The sequence below is a fragment of the Ruditapes philippinarum genome, unplaced genomic scaffold (assembly GCF_026571515.1).
Source record: "Ruditapes philippinarum isolate M1 unplaced genomic scaffold, ASM2657151v2 ctg3568_1_1_1_1, whole genome shotgun sequence".
In the NCBI taxonomy this organism is placed as follows: domain Eukaryota; kingdom Metazoa; phylum Mollusca; class Bivalvia; order Venerida; family Veneridae; genus Ruditapes; species Ruditapes philippinarum.
In genome coordinates this window covers 7,285-28,524 of record NW_026860854.1, presented here as the reverse complement: position 1 = coordinate 28,524, position 21,240 = coordinate 7,285, and the positions used below count along the sequence as shown (strand labels likewise).

At 32.3% G+C, this 21,240-nt stretch overlaps 2 protein-coding genes across 4 annotated transcripts; both read right to left on the bottom strand.

Annotated features, from left to right (window-relative positions):
- Positions 1–833: 833 nt before the first annotated feature.
- On the bottom strand, positions 834–9,370 carry LOC132713573 (extracellular serine/threonine protein CG31145-like). The gene is made up of 7 exons (XM_060696210.1): positions 9,240–9,370; positions 8,004–8,096; positions 7,302–7,414; positions 6,960–7,122; positions 6,253–6,380; positions 3,735–3,816; positions 834–3,226 (listed from the first exon to the last, which is right to left on the bottom strand). Exons 1-7 carry the CDS (start codon positions 9,359–9,361, stop codon positions 2,944–2,946), a joined length of 984 nt encoding a protein of 327 aa, XP_060552193.1. The 5' UTR covers positions 9,362–9,370; the 3' UTR covers positions 834–2,943.
- A 2,079-nt stretch (positions 9,371–11,449) lies between these two features.
- LOC132713572 (uncharacterized) lies at positions 11,450–21,002 on the bottom strand. Of its 3 annotated transcripts, none has more exons than XM_060696208.1 (2): positions 20,321–20,332; positions 11,450–12,124 (listed from the first exon to the last, which is right to left on the bottom strand). In XM_060696208.1, exons 1-2 carry the CDS (start codon positions 20,323–20,325, stop codon positions 11,593–11,595), a joined length of 537 nt encoding a protein of 178 aa, XP_060552191.1. In that variant the 5' UTR covers positions 20,326–20,332; the 3' UTR covers positions 11,450–11,592. The 3 variants fall into 3 exon arrangements, with proteins under 3 accessions (XP_060552191.1, XP_060552190.1, XP_060552192.1); XM_060696207.1 differs by lacking the exon at positions 20,321–20,332 and adding an exon at positions 16,390–16,493 and having other exon boundaries at positions 11,451–12,124; XM_060696209.1 differs by lacking the exon at positions 20,321–20,332 and adding an exon at positions 20,594–21,002 and having other exon boundaries at positions 11,561–12,124.
- Between the last annotated feature and the right edge of the window lie 238 nt (positions 21,003–21,240).

Genomic DNA, 21,240 nt, shown 5'->3' with positions numbered 1-21,240 from the left:
TATTGATTGTACACAAGACGTATTGATTTTACTTAAGACGTATTGATTGTACTTAAGACGTATTGATTGTACTTAAGACGTATTGATTGTACACAAGACGTATTGATTGTACTTAAGACGTATTGACTGTACACATGACGTATTGATTGTACTTAAGACGTATTAATTGTACACAAGACGTATTGATTGTACTTAAGACGTATTGATTGTACTTAAGACGTATTGATTGTACACATGACGTATTGATTGTACTTAAGACGTATTGATTGTACTTAAGACGTATTGATTGTACTTAAGACGTATTGATTGTACTCAAAACGTATTGGTTGTACTTAAACGTATTGATTGTACACATGACGTATTGATTGTACTTAAGACGTATTGATTGTACACAAGACGTATTAATTGTACTTAAGACATATTGGTTGTACTTAAGACATATTGATTGTACTTAAGACGTATTGTTTGTACTTAAGACGTATTGGTTGTACTTAAAACGTATTGGTTGTACTTAAAACGTATTGATTGTACTTAAGACGTATTGGTTGTACTTAAGACATATTGATTGTACCTAAGACATATTGATTGTACTTAAGACGTTTTGGTTGTACTTAAGACGTTTTGGTTGTACTTCAGACGTTTGGTTGTACTTAAGACGTTTTGATTGTGTTTTAGACGTATTGATTGAAATTTGGGCGCATTGACATGTCTTCTTTTACTGCTATATAGTCTGAGATTTTTGCCCATCCACATAGTGTTGTGGTTAATTTACTATGAACATTATTATAACAAAATCAATCAAGCTCTATAATAATATAAAATACAATAATACATGAGCATTATAAGAGATTTATTTATAGAATGTCATTGCACGAACTTGGATTTTCACAATGATTGCTTTTATAAATAGATAAACTTTAAAAATGTAAAACAGATTGATTTCTCGTATATATATGCATGTATAAAAATAATATTTGGAAAAAACAAGAATAATGAAAGAAAAACAAAAATCTCAATACTTCCGTGCGTAGAATTTAAAACATGAAAACATAGATAAAAGATTTCATCTTTTTAACTAAATTATTTCCAGTTAAGACATAAATAATCTATCTTTACACGTGAATCAACACGTGTACAACATTTAAATAACAGTACATATTACCATAGAAAACAAAGAAGTTATTCGATCACAAAGTTTGGTACAAGTCTATTTTTGGAAGATATTGGATATACAGTTAGCAAACCCCCTCTCAACACTTATTTTTGAAATACTTTTGTATAATACATAAAAATACAAAGGTAACGACGGATCATCTGAACGTCAGGACTTTCCTACATACCAGTTCTAAGAAAGCGGCAGTTTACACAATCATAAAATTCAGTTACTCAATAACACAAAAATAATCCCATAAACAAACAAACAATCAAACAAACAAACTACAAATGTTCGGAGACACAATTATCCGTCCAACATTTGATCTGACTACGATATTCATTTTCATTCGTTCGATATTTAGATATATGTCCTCAAATGTCATTGCAGAAACGTTCTTATCACATCTTATAATACTGCACGTTTGTAACGCCTATTTTCATTGGCCAGTCGTGGCACATAAACGTTTTCATATATCACCCGATTCATAAGGCGAGGGTTGTATTGTAAATAACCGTTTATATGGTCATATAACCTGTACAGAATCTTTATAATGAATTCATTATACTGTAAAATTCCTATATGAGAAAAAAAGATAAAATTATTTCATACATCGATTGCAACCGTATATATGGATTATATGAACGTTACGATTATCCAATGAAAAACGACGAAACAAACTTTCAGTATTATAATACTATAATACCTATCTACTCGGCTGCTGCCAATCTTATTTAAACAAAGAAAGTAATACTGCAAATTATAAATTCTAAATATTACTTTATACAGGTTATATGACCGTTGTATACAGTAATTTCTAATAAAGAGGATTGGGTTATATCAGGTACTGGGTTATATAACCTGTCACAGGTTTTTATAACTAATATTGCCATGGAGAATGATGTTTACTGTCATATATATATATATATATATATATATATATATATATATATATATATATATATATATATATATATATATATATATATATATATATATATATATATATATATATATATATATATATATATATATATGGAAGACTTGATATATGGTAACTGAGTGAACCTGACACCTAAAATGTCTCATTTCCAACCTGTAACTTACTAGGATAACTAACACACAGCACATATATATCCAAACATGTTTTCTATCCAATTCTTCTGCACTTATTGCTCTGTAACTCTGTGTCAAACATCATCATCTATTCATATAGTATGACCAACACGATTTACCTTCTCTTTCTTTCTTCTTGTGTTTCAACTACTGTATCATCCGAAATAACTTATGTCTCGTCATTTCTCGTCATTTCTCGTAGATAAATTCGTGATCATAGCAATCAATGGAATGCTTTTTCTGTAACGATGAGCAGTCTAATCACACGGTCTTATACTTGTGGTATCTTTTAATTTATGGGAAACTTTTTAGTCCCTTGCAGACTATTCTCCCCCCTTTCCCTCAAGTTCCGGCGTCTTGTCGTCTGCGCCGGTATTGGTTGTGTTCAATTATCAAACGATTTACTGTCTATAGTAATCAAAAATCGTGATTCTAAGTTTGTCATTTTAACACATTTCGGAACGATTTGCTTTACTTTTGTGAAAAGAAGTGCCACCTTAATCACTGTCAAATCACAGCCTTTGTGTTTTATTTTTAATAAAGTTTGCCATCGTTTTCTCCATAAAATGTTCACCTCTACAGTTCAGAATTCATTGACCACTTATCAACATTCTAAGAAAAAAAACTATAAAAGATTCACCGACCACCAAAAAAGAAAATTTAAATTGACTATCTCAAAATCTGTCGAAAATGACTACAGATTTAACCGGAAATCTGTCTACACAGTCCGCCACTATTTGCAGAATTTTTATTAACCGTCTATCAAGTGCATTAAGATGGGGTTTAATCAACACTGGTGCTATGGGGTCGGATTCTAAAGTTTTCTCCATCAAAGCACTGAGTCTCTCCGGGCCTATATAAAGTTTCAGGTATTTTAACAATGTCGATTTACGAATCACACAACATTGTTTTAAAGGTGCTAAGATAGACATGGCGTCATAGGTTTGTCGGCCGAATCTGCAAATAAAAAAAATCACATGACATTAAGATTTCAAAATGGTTGTCAACAGAATTTCTACGAGGGCTTTAAGTGTCCGGTGGTTTGGGCTTTCAGTGCCCGGTGGTTATGGCTTTCAGTCCCGGCGGTTTGGGACTGAAAGATGATTTTGGCCATCTTCGGGTGTTACAAACTTGAAAGCAACACCAGGGGTCAAAACCACCTCACCTCTTGGAGCTTAAAAGAAGTATATACTCCAGTAATTCAAACACATTCGATCGTCTTATACAATCAAGCGGGGCAATGCTTATGCCTCAAACATTAAAACCACAAGGGTACTGATATATGGTGATAACACTGAAAAAACATGGAATATAAATTCAACGCGGGACATGCAAGCCATGCTTGGTTTCTGAATACAACAATTTGAAAGATTAATATTGCTCCATCAAAACTTAATATTAATGTTTAGATTATTTCAGACTTCTGTAGAACTCAGCGCAGCTTTATTGTAAAAGTTTTACTTACCCTCGGCCGTTATCATACATTATAGGGAACGTATAATTTCCATATTCTTTAAAAGTTGCAAAACTATGGCGATCTTTATTTCCTAGAAAACAAAAGAGAATTAATGCATGAGTACATGACTGACATTATCATAATGTTATAATATATATATATATATCTGTCCGTGTATAATAGGGAGTATCTCTGTGTTTTGAAACATTTGATCTTCAACCTCCGTGCGTTATATTTCCATTAATGGCGCTGAAATATGTAACGTGAAAAATCTCTCGCACAAGCAGCTTACTTAGTATAGTTTATACAAATTTGTTTTAGGTCGATTGTGTTAGAAGCTATAAGCTTATTGAAACACTCGAATTTGTTCTCTGGAACCAACCAGTACTTATCAATGAAAGTAAAGTTTCTTGCTCAAGGAAACAACTGCTTGGCCCTGACTGAGTCTGAAACCACACAACCAGCGACCCTTAGACTATACTAGTCCGATGCTTTAACCACTTGGCCACACTAAGATTTAAACCCTTAACCTGCATAATGTGTGTAATGGACTCGTCAACGTTTCAGTTCTTTCATGCCCATTATCAATTTTTGGATAGCAAGATGAACATTTGAAGTTGGGGCCAAGGTTACAAAGAAATATTCTAATCTCAAACTCAGATCTCAGGTATTTGATTGGTCAGAAACAGGCATAAAATGTGAATTGACCTATGAAAATCCCGAGATTTGAGCTTGATCTCAAAAAGGTTTTGTAACCTTGTGGTCTGGTCACACTGTATGGATGTGCCGGCTGACCTGGCTCTAGGTGAGGAAGGCTTGACACTTTCAGTTTGAACAGGTTATGGGTTATTAAAGCTTGTACGTCGCGACATGAACGTTAAAATGCAAATGTGGCATCAAACAAACAGAAGTCATTGATACATCAGGACCCAATACATTAATTTCCTGTTTATATACTTACTTCAAGTTCAACATGGTTTATATATTAATATTAACAAGTCACATCTCGATTAATCGATGATATAACTATGAAGGGCCAGTTAATCTGAGCATTGGCTATATACAATATTAATTAATTCATACAGCTATTGATATGGTAGCTTAACATTACAAGCTTGGAACTCTACAGTTCTAATATATCATTTATGGTGGCATTGTAATATAAGGTAGAATCTAGTTTTTGAATAGTTCAATGAAACTAAATTTAATCATATTACACATCATGTATTAAATATGTTTGCATATTTCATTTGCTTGATTTATAAACTTGTTTATTTTGAACTAAAATAACTTAATTATAAGGTTGAATGAATTTGACCTTTTTAAAAACTCTTTTTCATTGGTGGATTTTAATTTATGCATTACGTAGGTAGTAAACAACTTTCTATTGGTCGCTTATATTTTTGGCGGTAAACTTTCTTGTCTCTTGCGCTTCTGCATTTTTGGTTCATTCTGTATTCGTTTGACAAGTAGATCACATGTTGAGATTCTATTTTACTACAAGTTTATTGAAAGTTATTTTACAGAATTGTTCCACATATGTTGGTAATTTATTTGATTTATGGACTGGTGTATTGTTCATCAGGTTTTTATAGTGCAAACCAAGAGGAGTTTTCGTATTCAGTAAATAATATTTCGTTGAATACGAATAAACTTTATTTCGGAACTTCGTGCCGCGTAAGCTGTTTGTATTTTGGGACTAACATGGCGTCCAAGGAGAAGGAACAGGAGAAGAAAAAAATATTGCCTTCTAGAAGTAAAAGAGTGGACTATAAATTGTTAAATGACGGATTCGGAGATGAGGACCAGGAATCCTTCTGGACAGAGGAGCACATGGAAGATATTAAATTGTTTTCCGAGGAAACTACACAAGCGACCTTGTTGCCAACTTCCGCTAAAAATGTCAGTTTTCACGAGGATGATGAATTTTCTGGGGATACAGACTTGAATAGAAAAAGTAGTCAGACTGATTCTGGTATCATTCAGATGAAAATAGAATAATAATAAAATAGAATTTCAACATGTGATCTACTTGTCAAACGAATACAGAATGAACCAAAAATGCAGAAGCGCAAGAGACAAGAAAGTTTACCGCCAAAAAAATTAGCGACCAATAGAAAGTTGTTTACTGCCTACGTAATGCATAAATTAAAATCCACCAATGAAAAAGAGTTTTTAAAAAGGTCAAATTCATTCAACCTTATAATTAAGTTATTTTAGTTCAAAATAAACAACTTTACTATACAAGTAAAACAGCCAATCACATCATATAAGCTAGTATGGAAGTGTGATGAAGGACAAATTACATTCAGCATTCAGATCATTAAACAAATCCTCTTGAAAACATTTGAGCCGCGTCACGGCAAAAACAACGTAATGCGTTTGCGACCAGCATGGATCCAGACCAGGCTGCGCATCCGCGCAGTCTGATCAGGATCCATGCTGTTCGCTTTCAGTTTCTGGTCGCAAACGCATTACGTTGGTTTTGTCGTGACGCGGCTCAAATGATTGTATATTTTTATAATACCTGTTAGAAAGTCAAAGGTATGAGCGTCGACCATATCTAGTAAAAGTTTGCCATTATTGAACGGTGATTCGTGTCGGATACTGTCACAAAGATCGTCATTCTCCTCCCAATATGCTTTATGAAATTTACTACAAAGGGAAAAAAATGTCATTTTCTAATTGCTAATCAAAAGCAAAAATAAATTAAAGGCCTCAAAAATGCCTCAAAAATGCCTCAAAAATCTATAACTTTTTAATTCTTTAGAAATGTCAAACATGAGTTTTATACTGTTCAAATAATGGTTTTGAGCATGCAAGATGCTTATCACATGAAAAAAGTAGCGCTAAATATGAAATTATTTGTCATTAAAGTAGCAAAATGTAAACAAAGTTGTATCTTGACTTCTATACAAAATAATTAAGTACTATTACTGCCCTTACCAGCAAAAGACAATAAATGCAAAAACTGGGGATGAGTAACTTTTTGTTACTATAACAGGGCACGAAAATATAAATATATGGAACTTGGTGCCATTGAATCAATAATATTTTGTATTAAAGTAACGAAAAATCAAACTTTGCGCAGGTACGAAGTTATTAAAGAAAACGTGAAATTTATCAGAATTATAAACAAAATCTGAGTAATTCTGGATTATCCCTCGTATATATTTTGGACAAAGAACCGTGAAAGAGATTTGCCAATACAAAAGAAAATAAATTATATAAAACCTGTATGACCGTCTCCATGGTTGATACCAAGATCTTCTTTTTGCAATGTTTCTGGAGGGGAGGTAACTCTGTACAGAACCTTCAATCATATCCGGATGTCCACAAAACGCATGCGCACTGTCACAGTAATAATCACATTCACCAAAGAAGCACAAATTTCCGGCTGTAAATTAAAGAAAAGTTGTTGACTAGATAAGCCAAGCATGCCGCATGAACACGTGTTATTATATCACGTATAAGTTTTAACGAGTGTAAACATTGCAATTTAAATTCTAAAATTTTACATAATATTGATAGTTGACTTTGACATTATTAAACACATTAAAAAGTTGCAGATATTACCTGGCGATTTGAACAGGGTATCCGCGATTGATTTCGGTAGAATTGGCTCTAAGTCGGCCGTGATATTGAACCATCTACCGATGGTTGGGGGTACTCGATAAAACCCCAAAATTCTGAAACATAGTTCAAATGAATTTATTACTTTTTAATAGCATATACTTATTGCTGGAATAAATCAATGTTTTGACAAAATACAATTAATCAAATTAATCTTTTTGTCTGATACAGTACTGTTAAGAATTCATTAGCACAGTGAAGTAAGTCTTTACCTTGAATGGACTCATATCACAATAGAAATAGGACTCTCGAATTAAAAGTAATTAAGTTGGTCTAAAATGTAAGGTATGGAACACTATGAAAAATAACGTTGAAAGTACTTAGTATCAGACATAACATCAAAGCACGAGAAAACACTATAATATATGGAAGTTGTTGGCAAGTGTGAGATACATGATCCGATATAAAATTTATATAACCGGAAATAAAATGTTCTATAACAAAACAGTATTATGTATCATATAAATGTTCATTCTAACTCACTTACAACAATACCAACATGTTTTTTCAAACCACTTAGGTGACTTTATAAATTGACAGCAGTCGTATAATTATGTAGAACTATATAAACGTCATGATTGTCCAATGAAAAGCGATGTTACAAACATGCAGTGTTACAATTATATATTATATCAAATGATTTACTTGTCCAGATGAAATGCGGCAATCTCTGCTATATGTCTTTCTATGTCATCAAATATATAACGATTCTCGTCCGCCTCAACTTCTCTCGGATACCTGTAAACACCTCTCATAATTAACGTCATTGTTAATAATTCAACAATATTTAAATACTGAATAAATGTGATAATTGTTCCCGGTGTACATAAATACTTGAACACCAAAAATCAATCTATATATATAAGCCAGCCCGCATAGCTCAATCGGTTAGAGCACGAGACTTGTAATCTCGACACTGTGGGTGGCTAACTACAAATTTTTTTGCTAATCAGTGTTTGGGATGAGACCTTAAGTCGAAGTCCCATGTATGAGTGCTTAATTACTTGGCACGTTAAAGAACCAGGAGAAGCTTCTGGAATTGGGGCATCTTTCTGTATCTGTATCTTGCACTATCCTCCAAAATATAAAATGACTAATACTCTTCTGGAGGACTTGCCCATATGGGCAACCGGTGGCGAGTATAAATAAACTCAAATACACACACACAATCTATATTGATTAGTGCGGTAATTTTGAGTTAGCAATACAGTTATGTTATTATTGAAATTGTCTTTAAAGCGGCCTTCAGATTTTTGAAAGGTTAAATATGTTATTTTTAGATAAATCGTTTCATATAATTGTCAAATAAATAAAATTTAAGGTGAAAAATGTTTGTCAGTGATAAAATATATGAACAAAAAAGAAAACCCCTCCAAACATCTTATCTACCGGTCCGCTAGAAAAGCGGACGGAGACCTTCTAATTTTAGACACGAACGTCACTGACGTGTTATAGGTAACTCTCGGGACGTTATTTTAAAGAAGGCTTTACAGTGATATGACGCACTTTTTCAAGATAAAATTACTGAAATTCTTAGTTTGGAACAACATACGATTGTTTTTATAACATAAAATAACAAAAAAACTGAAGGCCACTTAAACCAGATATGTGAGTATTTAACTACAATACATGAATTCAGTTCATACATTGAATACAGCTTTAAAGAAAGGTAGCCGTGCTTACGTCTTAAAGAACAGTTTTAATAATGTAATAAGACCATATCTTCATACCATTGAATGCTTAATGCAAGCCTGATGTTTCTATACAAGGGGTACTGTTTTTAACTGAATGTTAAGACACATCAACATTTTTGGTTGCCGATGTCGCACATATTGTATTTATTAGTAATGTATCTTTATAAAAGTTTACAAATAAACTAACCTCATAAACTTTACAACCGCTCTGCCTTCATTGCTAAACCGTACTGTAATTTTAAGTTGAGTTCCTCCCGTATTTTCCTCTGGAAAAAACAGCAATAAATGTATAGATACAGTCATGTACATGCTTTTTTTGCAAACACCTCACAGTGATTACCTACCTTGGCAGATTGTACTGATACGGGGGGATCACTGCGTAGGAGATTGGCTTTTTTGCTCATCTATCGGCTCATGAATAAATATCACGTTATCCTTAAACAGCTTCTGATTTCAAGAATTTTAGAATAAAGATGCCATCAAGTCATCGCTATAGGCGTTTGCATATGTGACTGAGCGTGTTCCTTTTTCGACAAACCGCTTATTTTTTCACTTCATACTTTGATTTGACTATTAAAATCAGACCTTTTCTATGACGCTGTATTGCCTTATATACACATGTGCATTAAATGTAAAACTGAAACATTGATTACTTATAAAGAAAGCAAAATAAAAAGGAGAATATTCAAATTGCTATTAGAATGAAAATTGAGAGTGTTGGTCCATCGGGCGGCCCGGGCCCGATTTCCGGACGGTGCAGATCATTTTTTTTTATAATTTTAATAACCCAAAGGAAATGGGTTTCAAAGGGTCTTTTGTACTTTCCCTTTTTGCTCGGCAGGGTACAGAAATTATTAGTTCCTTTGGGGAAAATTGAAGGCAGCTATTAAGGAAAACCCTGCCTAGACACCCTTTCCAATGAAAAATGCTTTATCTGAAATTGTTCCCCCCTTTTTTAAAATTTCAAAGTAAAAGGGGTTTAAAACTCGACGTGTTTAAAAAACCCCAACCCCAACCCCAAAATTTCCTTTTAACTAGATATCAGTGAAATATAATTTTACCGGCTTAAAAAAAAAATTTGGGCAGGGTTCCCAAATATTTTAGAAACATTTTATAAAAGGGTTTTAAATCACCCGGGGGTCTGACAGGGGAAAAATTTGGCGGATGTTTCTGGGGAAAAATTTTTCCACGCTGGTAATTTCCCCACTAAAAGCTGTGAAAAAAAGATTTAATTCATCGCAAATTATATTATTTTGTATCTTACACAGCAGGAGTTTCACTGACGTCAAAACGCCTAAAAATACATAATTTGATTTTTTAAAGAGGTCAAGTGAAACACATAAAATAGAAAAATCTGCAAAAGATAATACTAAGTAAAGAAATCATGGAAATATACGCAGGATTTAAAGTAAAATAGGTATTGCAATACTGAGCCCTATTTGAGTTAAAAGCGTTGCAACGCTTTCCATTTCTGGGCTCATTTTGCGCATTAAAAATTATTAATCTGGAAAACCGGGAGTGACGGAATAATCTGTAAATTTCCACACAAGTTATTGGTTCAGACCTATATCAAGTGGTACACAAATTTAGGAAAATATTTCCACTCCCGTAATGTAAAAAAAATATGTGGTGTCCCTTTTAATTAGATACCCTTATAATTCAATAAGATAATCTTTATTACATGAGATGGTGGTAAGGAAAGAAACTGTCGCCCATTATGACAAAATTGAAAAAATAAATTTGGTTCGACTGAGATTGTTCATGGAGAAGTTTGAATCATGCAAGTTACCCCCTCCCCGCACCGGTTTAAACATATTTTAAATGTTATATATTATATTTGAAATGTAGGTTACATCTTCAGATTGTGTTCATATGACGTCGATCATTGAAACTTCAAAATGGCTGTTTTATGTCAACCGATGAATGGCACTTTATGGTCACAAGTGCAAGAACATCTGTGATGATGATAAAACAGAGGGCGAAACTAAGTAATGTATAATTGTAAATAGGAACAAGATGCTATGGGGTCTGAATATCATTACACTAGTTTTACAAGACAAATTTGAAAGCAAGAAACAAACGTTTAGGATATATACAATGTAAATGAAATTGAGAGAACCAAAGATACAGTATATAAAACAGGAATGTTGGGTTGACAATTTTCAAAGAAGTCAAATTCTAAGCCTATTTCCGGTATAGACTCTCTGTATTAGCGTTCTTCTCATATACATGTCCTACACTTTGTACTTCATATATATGTCTGTTAGACAGTCAGGGCATTTCATATGCGGACATTTGACTAGCGGTTTAAGGAATATTTCTGTGAAACCTTGGCAACCATTTAAGGTTTCTAGCGGTTTAAAAAGGAATAGTTCTTGGTAACCAGAACGTTTGGTAAATAGACCTATCAAAAGTTTGAGTATCACAATCGTAATGTTACTGATTTCTATTTACTCTGCTTACGTATCAAACAAAGTTGGAAAAAGGTTAAAGATACGATGTCAACGGAATATAAAATGGGTTCTTACAAAAAATTTAACTTACTTTTTTAAACGGTTATAACCAGATAAAGTTTTAGCATTTCGTCTTGCAGTAGCACCGAAGCGTCTTGTTAAATCATAAAGGCTGCTGTTCCAAAAATAGTTTGGGATAAAATACTTGTCATTGGCCATTTTAAATTTCTCAATCATTCTATCTATAGATTCATCCTCCATTTTGACTACGTCATATTTCAATGACTCAGCATCTTTATTGTCACGTGATTGCGTGTCTCCGTTTCCAGATTTTTTTCTTAGTTCTTGTTCCGCGTCATCTACTTGATTAATATTCGCGGATTCATCTCTCCCGCTGTATTTATCACGAAGTGAAGGTATTTTCTTTGAACTAGAGTCACTATTTTTGTTGTACACTTTTTCGTTGAGAATGACCATCGTCTCCGAATGGCCATGTTGGAAGAACGTGAATAGATACATGTTGATCAAGGTGAAGATGATGATCATCGGGAGCGCTACAAGGACCACCGTCCTGCCAATCCTCTGTACCCGTTTCATGCTGATCCAATGTTCGAGCCCACTACATAACCAAAACATATCTTATACAATTAACGAGTTAAATAAGGTTTATTTTTTGGAAATTAATTAAACGATTCAAAGTTTGAAGCAAACAACTTGCCATAAAGCAACAAATAAAAGAGAAATAAACATATACTTATTAGAAGATCAACAGCTCGTTCAACAATGGAGAAGATCAAAGTTTACTAACATATAATAAAATCACTATAATCTTATTCTTAATGTTTTCAGGTACAATATGATTAACGCGCCTAATGATTTTTTTTATAGAGAAGGATTATTCCCGAAAACAATGGAATTACAACAATACTTAGCATAATACCTTGTCATTAAGTGTGGGTGAGTACTATAAGAAACAGTGACTGAATGTGACACAGTGCTGCAATACCCACACTGTCACAGATGTTAGCGTGATAATTAGATGTTAGATTAGGAAACGATTTTATTTATCAGTTAGATCGATAGATACGCAAAGGTAAGAAAATATATACGCTGACTACAGAAATTAGATATGAACGGTTTTAAATGAGATGATTTGAAATTATTGAAACAGATGTATTGCTTATACAATAATTTTTCTCACATCAAAGGCTAGCCTCATTTTCAATTAAAACAAACAGCTTTACAAAACAATCACTTAGTTTGATATTAATACTGATCCCATAAACTTAGATAAATGTTTAGATATGCAAAAATATGCATCCCTTGAGTTAGTAAATTAAGTAAAAAATGGTGTTTGACAAAAAGTGCCGAAAGCTGCAATATATAGTCACACCTGTGACAAAGATCACCTCTGAATAAAGATAACCCTGCAAATAAAGGCCAAATGTCTTTTAAAGCCATAACTTGTCACTGTCTAGGGCATTTGCTCACAGGGTTTAACTGTATCTAAAAGTTATACACAAAGCCCAGCACTAAACACAACGAAGTATCTTATATAGTTTTAATGTGAGAGGCATTATAAACAATTGCCATACTTACGAATAACTTCAAATTCATCATCATCATCATCATCATCATCATCTTTATTATTATTATTATTATTATTATTATTATCATTATCATTATTATTATCATTGGTTATTTATTTACAGTCGACTCTCGTTATCTCGAAGTCATTGGGACCGTCCAAAAAATATCGAGATAACGAAATGTCGAGATAAACATATTAGGGTTAGAACAAGGCGAAACTGATTTTTACAAAAGACATGTGCATACCTTATGTCAAATAAACTATAATATCCCAATGTCTTGTTTTCATAGGCCTAGTCAATATTTAACAAAGTAACATAAGCGGATGTTTACCAGCGGAAATACGGGTGTCTGTGATAAAAACACATAGTGATGTTTACTCAGTAATACACCAATATAGTGAATCGGATATCGGATATGGTTGATCCGGATATCCTCCCGGGTTATTTATCGGGTCTTTCTCGAGATTGTTCCACCGCTGATTGATTTGGTGGTGATGTTGTGAAACAATATTGCAACGATAGCGTTTCTATACTTTCACTTTTTCATTTACATTTAAGGTCATAATGAATTGATACAGTGTTCGAATATTTAAAAAGAATGTAAAATTCACTCATTGTGGACATAAGTCAATCAACACGCTAAATAGATTAACTTTTATAAAAACAGCTAAACTTGTTACAAACATAATCGTCATTATGACACACGCTATTAATTGAGCAATTATCGTCTAGATTGTGTTTTTCACACGTCTGAAGGGAACAGACAAAGTCGAGATAAACAAAGGATAATAGTGTGAAAATAACTGTTGGGCTGAAATTTTACATCGAGATACTGAAAATATCGAAATAGAAATATCGAGATAAACAAATATTTCCAATATAGATAAAGAAGGAAGAAAATCGGGACTTTCAAAATTTCATCGAGATAACGAAATATCGAGAAAAGCGATGTCGAGATAACGATAGTTGACTGTATTTATTTATTTATTCATTTATTCATTTACTATCATTATCATTATCATTGTCATTGTTATTGTTATTGTTTTGTTATTGTTATCATTATCATTATCATCATCATCATCATCATCATCATCATCATCATCATCATCATCATTATCATTATCATTATTATCATTATTATTATTATTATTATTATTATTATTATTATTATGGTTTAACTTGTATTCGTATAAAAGACTTACCGAAACTTCCTGAACAAGAATTATCACGTCCATTTCACTGTATTAAAATACTGATTATTTTAACATCACCTCCATAGAAGGAACTGCTATTTTTGGACATTAACTTTAAGTATCTCTTAATTTAAACTATTTCTCATTTACCTTCTTTGTAGTTCGATAAATGTTATAAAGTGACGGGGTAGAATGTTTGATACAAGTGTCCTTACATAGTTTATTACATGTTTACATTTTACTTTTGTTTACAATCAGGCGTATCTTATACAAATAAGAACGCAATATTTCACTTTTAAAATAATAATTAAATTTAAGATATCTATCTATTTTTAAAATATTGCATTTTGTAAACATAAATTAAAGAAGAATTGATAAATTTAGTGATTTTTAAACAAATATCACCGACAGAACACAAGTTATATAAGTTTATCATATTTGAATTGAGAACAATTATTGTATGATTATGAGGCGAATATTTCATTACATGGTATGTGATATTCATCGAGGTCGAAGGCCATGTGACCGCGTTTCGACCAATCGTAACACGGTGAAATTTTCAGTAATATTCTTATTCCTGATGAGTACACTATTTCTGAATAATGTCTCAAACGGACAAAAGTTTAAAAATTGGAACCATTTATTCAAAGATTTGGGGAACGTATGTCAATAATTATTTTTAAAAATATGTTACGAAAATTATGGCATTTAAAACTGGAGAATAAATTATATTTGATATGATGATTGATCATTCTGAATTGATTTCCTTTTTTTTTCAATGAAAGGTGTAAGTTTATATCATAAAACAGAGTTTATCTAAGGTTTAAATTGTCATGGATCAAATATCTGATATATTAATACCTATACTTCATCATAGGCTTAGTTTTATATATCATGTTTATCAATGGAAATATATCACCATAGACAGCAAAATAGTTTTCGTGATGGTTTATACAAGAGAAATACAATTATGTTAAGCATATTTGTTTTTATACAGATGCTGTCATCCATATGGTGACACAGTCTTTGTGAATGGGCCTTATTGTAGATTTACACAAAAACAGATTGATTTCTACATTTTTTCCAATTAACTATGTAAATAAACTAACATTCAAAATAAAAAGAACGTATGCGACTCGTGAGTAATTGTTGATAAATCTGTTACACATTGATCAATGACAACTTTATATAGATACACAATGTTACAGCAAAAATATTTAAGATTTACCCCGCAATGAAATCGTTGCATAATGCTCACATTATGCTCACGTTATGCTTACATTATCCTCACATTTTTTCGTTAGGATATCTATCTACCCTATTATGGATAATAACAAAGATAGAACTCTGATCAAATCATATATACGTGTATAAATAAACCACATTTGGTATAATTGTAGCACGGGTGCATTTAAAGGCACATTATGTCACAGAAATGAGTATTTTTTAACTTCATTGGTTATGGCAAACTTGAGTGCTATATATAAACGTTTATATTATTTTTGGAGATGTTAAATATCTGTTTGTTATCTTAAGAAAGAAGTGCTTAATTTGAAATTATTTGTCATAAAAGTAGCAAAATGTAAACTGAGTGGTATTTTGACTTCCATACAAAATATTATTTTACTATAACTGCCAGTATGTAACAGAAGAAAAAGATGGTTCAGGTAATTGCTCAATAAGTAAGTTTTTGGAAGCTATAAAAGTACAACAAAAATAAAAGGCTTTCGAGAAATAAAAATAAAAGCAATTTTGGGTCATAATGCGCCTTTAAGACTTGTAACAGAAGTGATTATCATCAACGCAGAGAAAAATGAAATCAGATCTTAACTTTTATCGTTTAACGTCATTTTTTTCTGAAAATAAAAGACAAAACGTCGAAAGCTAAATAAAGGCGTTGGTTTTATTGGAATGATTATAAATAAAAGATCTTACAATAATTGCAGGCATGAATACACGCTACAAAGAATCGTTGCATACAAACTAAATTACTTTGCATTTACCATTTCAAAATAAAAATGAATAAATAAAATAACAACAACAACAAACCACGTGATACACGTGAAAGATACTTGTTTACAAAAAGATTTGAAACTCACGTGCTGGACGTGTCCGCCATTTTCCTAAATTAATCTAAAAAAACGTCAGTTTATCGGAGAATCTACTTGCACTTGTGATATAGAATGTATTCACTCCGAGCTTTATTTATATTTCAAGCACAGATGATATGCTATAGATTTATAGATTAGTATTACTAAAGACTAAATTATATGAATAATAATGTACAGTAAAATGAAAAAAAATATGGCCAAGCACTGAAGTCGTTAAATTTATAAACTCTACAAAAAGTCGTTGCTTTATAATAATAATTATGCAAAACGCTGGTGAAGACATACTGTTTAAGGTTTAGTAAAAACAAAATTCACGTTTGCTAAAAAGAGTGCTAGTTTAGTTTAGTTTTATTGTTGTTGTTTTTTTTCCTTTTTTTTTCCTTTCTATACAAAAACAGATACAAAGTCAAAACAAAACATTATCGAATAAATCTACAGTATTTACATGGACGCTGTAGTTGTTCATAAAAAGCAAAAGGGTCGGACCCAGTTTTACAACATTAGAGAGTTGCCCTTCCCACAAAACACTGTTCAATTTTAACTTAATTTTGTTTTTTTTTTATGGGAGAAGTTCCAAAGCACCCGGCCTTGATCCTAGGACCGTTAGAAGAGCTAAATTTTAAAGTTATGCACATTAAGAAGGGGTGGATGGCGGAGATATATACACCTTATCGGTGAGTCAAATCACAGCTGCAAATGGTATAGGAACGACGTTCGTGCATACATTTCGGCGACATAGTTCTATTCTCGTCCATATAAAAGTTGCTTGGTCAATATCTTAATCTTTCTTGCGGGCCTCAGTCAGGGTGGACATTTGTTTCACAGATATTGATGCTTTGACTACAGTCATAATTGATATGGAACTTCTGTGCATGCGCTAAGGCTATTAAGTCTTTAGTTAATTTATAAGTCATTAATTTGATTGAGGTTTTTAATTTGCATATTCAAAGTCGTTAAGTTTAATCTACATAGTCATTAATAAAGTAACTTTATCAATGGACACAAAGTAAAGACCAAATCGTAAAACATCCATTTGTTATATGATGTTGAAACAGATAACTGATGAAAACTGAAAAGTATATTCAGCTATATTGAAGGTGAATGTATGCCGTGTTTTGCTTAAAGCGGCCTTTTTGTTTTTCTAAAGATTGAATATATTATTTTAGATAAACCGTTTAGTATCGTGTCAAACAATAGAATTTAGGTGGAAAATTAAATTTTCCGTCGAAAAAATACACAAACAATAAGGAAACCCCTCGATACCCCTTATCTATAACTAAAGCGGACACGATCTTCTATTTTCAGAAACGAACGTCACTGACGCGTTATAAATAGCTCTTGGGACGCTGTTTTGGGGGAGGCTTAAGAGTGATATGACGCACTTTTCCAAGATAAAGTGTTTGGAATACTTAGTTTGAAACAACACAAAATTGCTTTTCTAGCAAAAATATAAAAACTGGAGGCCACTTTAACGTGGCATATGCAGATAAAAGTAAAAGAGCTTTAAGCTCAACGAAAAAATGGGCGTCACTTTTAATTGACTGCACTATTTCTAATTGTCAGCCAAAAACCAAAATTATAATCATCTGTATCGTATATAAATAGTATAAATAGTATCTTTATGTCTGTTACGTTTGTGAAACTGTGTCGTTACGTGTGTTACGTTTGTGAAACTGTGCCATTACGTTTGTTACGTATGTGAAACTGTGCCATTACGTTTGTTACGTATGTGAAACTGTGCCATTACGTTTGTTACGTATGTGAAACTGTGTCATTACGTTTGTTACGCATGTGAAACTGTGCCATTACGTTTGTTACGTATGTGAAACTGTGCCATTACGTTTGTTACGTATGTGAAACTGTGCCATTACGTTTGTTACGTATGTGAAACTGTGCCATTACGTTTCTTACGTATGTGAAACTGTGTCATTACGTTTGTTACGCATGTGAAACTGTGTCATTACCTTTGTTACGCATGTGAAACTGTGTCATTACGTTTGTTACGTATGTGAAACTGTGTCATTAATTTTGCTACGTATGTGAAACTGTGTCATTACTTTTGTTACGTATGTGAAACTGTGTCATTACGTTTGTTACGTATGTGAAACTGTGTCATTACTTTTGTTACGTATGTGAAACTGTGTCATTACGTTTGTTACGCATGTGAAACTGTGCCATTACGTCTGTTACGTATGATTAAACTGTGTCATTACTTGTGTCACGTATGTGAAACTGTGCCATTACGTTTGTTACGTATGTGAAACTGTGTCATTACTTCTGTTACATATGTTAAACTGTGTCATTACTTTTGTTACGTATGTGAAACTGTGTCATTACTTTTGTTACGTATATGTGAAACTGTGTCATTACGTTTGTTACGCATGTGAAACTGTGCCATTACGTCTGTTACGTATGTTAAACTGTGTCATTACTTCTGTTACATATGTTAAACTGTGTCATTACTTGTGTCACGTATGTGAAACTGTGTCATTACGTTTTTTACGTTTGTAAAACTGTGTCATTACGTTTGTTACGTAAGTGAAACTGTGTCATTACGTCTGTTACGTATGGGAAACTGTGTCATTACGTTTGTTACGTATTTGAAACTGTTTCATTACGTTTGTTACGTATGTGAAACTGTGTCATTACGTTTATTACGTTTGTGAAACTGTGTCATTACGTTTGTTACGTAAGTGAAACTGTGTTATTACGTCTGTTACGTATGTTAAACTGTGTCATTACGTTGTTACGTATGTGAAACTGTGTCATTACGTTGTTACGTATGTGAAACTGTGTCATTACGTTGTTACGTATGTGAAACTGTGTCATTACGTTGTAAAACTGTGTCATTACGTTTGTTACGTATGTGAAACTGTGTCATTATTTTGTAACGTATGTGAAACTGTGTCATATTATGTGTTTCAAATGCCGAAAAGCGGTATGTGATATTATATTATATATGTTATGGACGTGAACTTTTGTTCTTTTATATATATTATCTTGACAAGATAATCAAATGCAATCTGTTCATTGCCAATGTAACATATTATAATATTTTTTGTATATATTTAACACTGTATATTCTTAAACTTTTACAATATGTTACTCTTTACGGTGCATGACCAATCAATAAATGACAAACACATGTCGTGAATTTTTCACGACAATGCATGAAAAGGATTGTATACATGATAGCTTTAGCTGTAAATGTAGAATATTTTCTCGTTCGTTAAAGCAGTACGCCTCCAGATTCATGCTAATTTTCATGAAAATGTATTTAAAATTACAATATTGGGAAATATCTAAAAGGAAGCAATTTACGCACTATCAATGGCACTTACATTACAAAATAAGAGTTAAAAATATCCAAAAATAGCACTTACTGCGTTAGTAACGCTGTAGAAATATAGTTATGAATACTGAAAAAGCAATCATATAATGGCACATAACATGTAAATAATTACTTGAGTCTTGAACCCTTTTCATTTTCTTAAAATTCTTGGTAGAATCTTTCCTAAGTTTGATTTTATTGAAAAAAATGACACATCTGGAGGCATGCTGCTTTAAAACAAATACAAACTTTTAAAATCTTTGGTTAGACCTAGTAAAATATGCAAACCTATACCAAAAGGTATCTACATTCTATTAAACTAAGGTCCTGTCCTAGGTGACTAAACATGGAAGCACAGGTATTTTACGTGAATTAAAGAGAAAAAAGACCTTAATAAGAAATTGTTTAAAGGAGCTTGTTTATACTTTTCGTTAGTAAACATATCGTTAAAATTATTGACTATAAATACAACGTAGTTTCTAACGCTATATTTAACTACACCGAAATGAAAGTACATTTTAAATTAGTAAAGAAATATTGTTAAACTAATATTTGTCAATGATTATGATATGAAGTTATTTTCTTTACCTCATTTTGCTACAACCTGTCACGAAAGTAATAATATTTAAAAATAATAGAAAAATAGAAACAAATAGACACAAGTATTTCGATCTTAGAAATAAAAATATAAATATGATTAAGTAAAAAAATTGATTAACAAGGTAGTCCAGTTTAAGATATTTCGTTTTTAAAACATTGTCACTTATTTTGCGTTCTTTGACAAAAATGAGTCACTATTTAACAAATGACACTCCCGTTGAAAAACGTAGTATCTGAGAAAATTTATGAAAATGCACAAACCTTGTTCTTGCATTACTTAAACCATATATAGTTGACAGCACCTCGTATATATTAAAATCAGCCGAACTCGGGAGGTTATATAACAGCTCGTGTCTCCCCGTATTTTCAAGTGTTCATAGCACTGTAAATATCCATTCATAAATCAGTGTAAATTGTAAAACGGTTTGAAAAAAAATCTCTCCATAATATGATCGAATATTAAACCTCTACTGTTAACTTTAAATCGTCTATATCTGACGATTTCAATAGCTTTCGTGTTTTCCGTTTACGTTTATTTTTCGATAAATACAATATTAAACCATCCGGGGACATCCTGTACAAATAATATGTAAAAGCAAATCTTATAAAAAAAGTTCAGCTCGTGTATAAACAGGGTATAATTATAACGCCTGTATAGCAAGTTAAATCCACAATGTAAATAATTGAATTTCGTTGATTTTATGATTTACCCAGGGTGGATATTTGAATATTACGTGTTCTGTGGTGTGGGCGTTATTAATAATTAAGCCGCGCCACGACAAAACCAACATAGTGGGTTTGCGACCAGCATGGATCCAGACCAGCCTGCGCATCCGCGCAGTATGATCAGGCTCCATGCCGTTCGCTTACCAATTCTAGTACAAGAAGAGAAACCGATAGCGAACGGC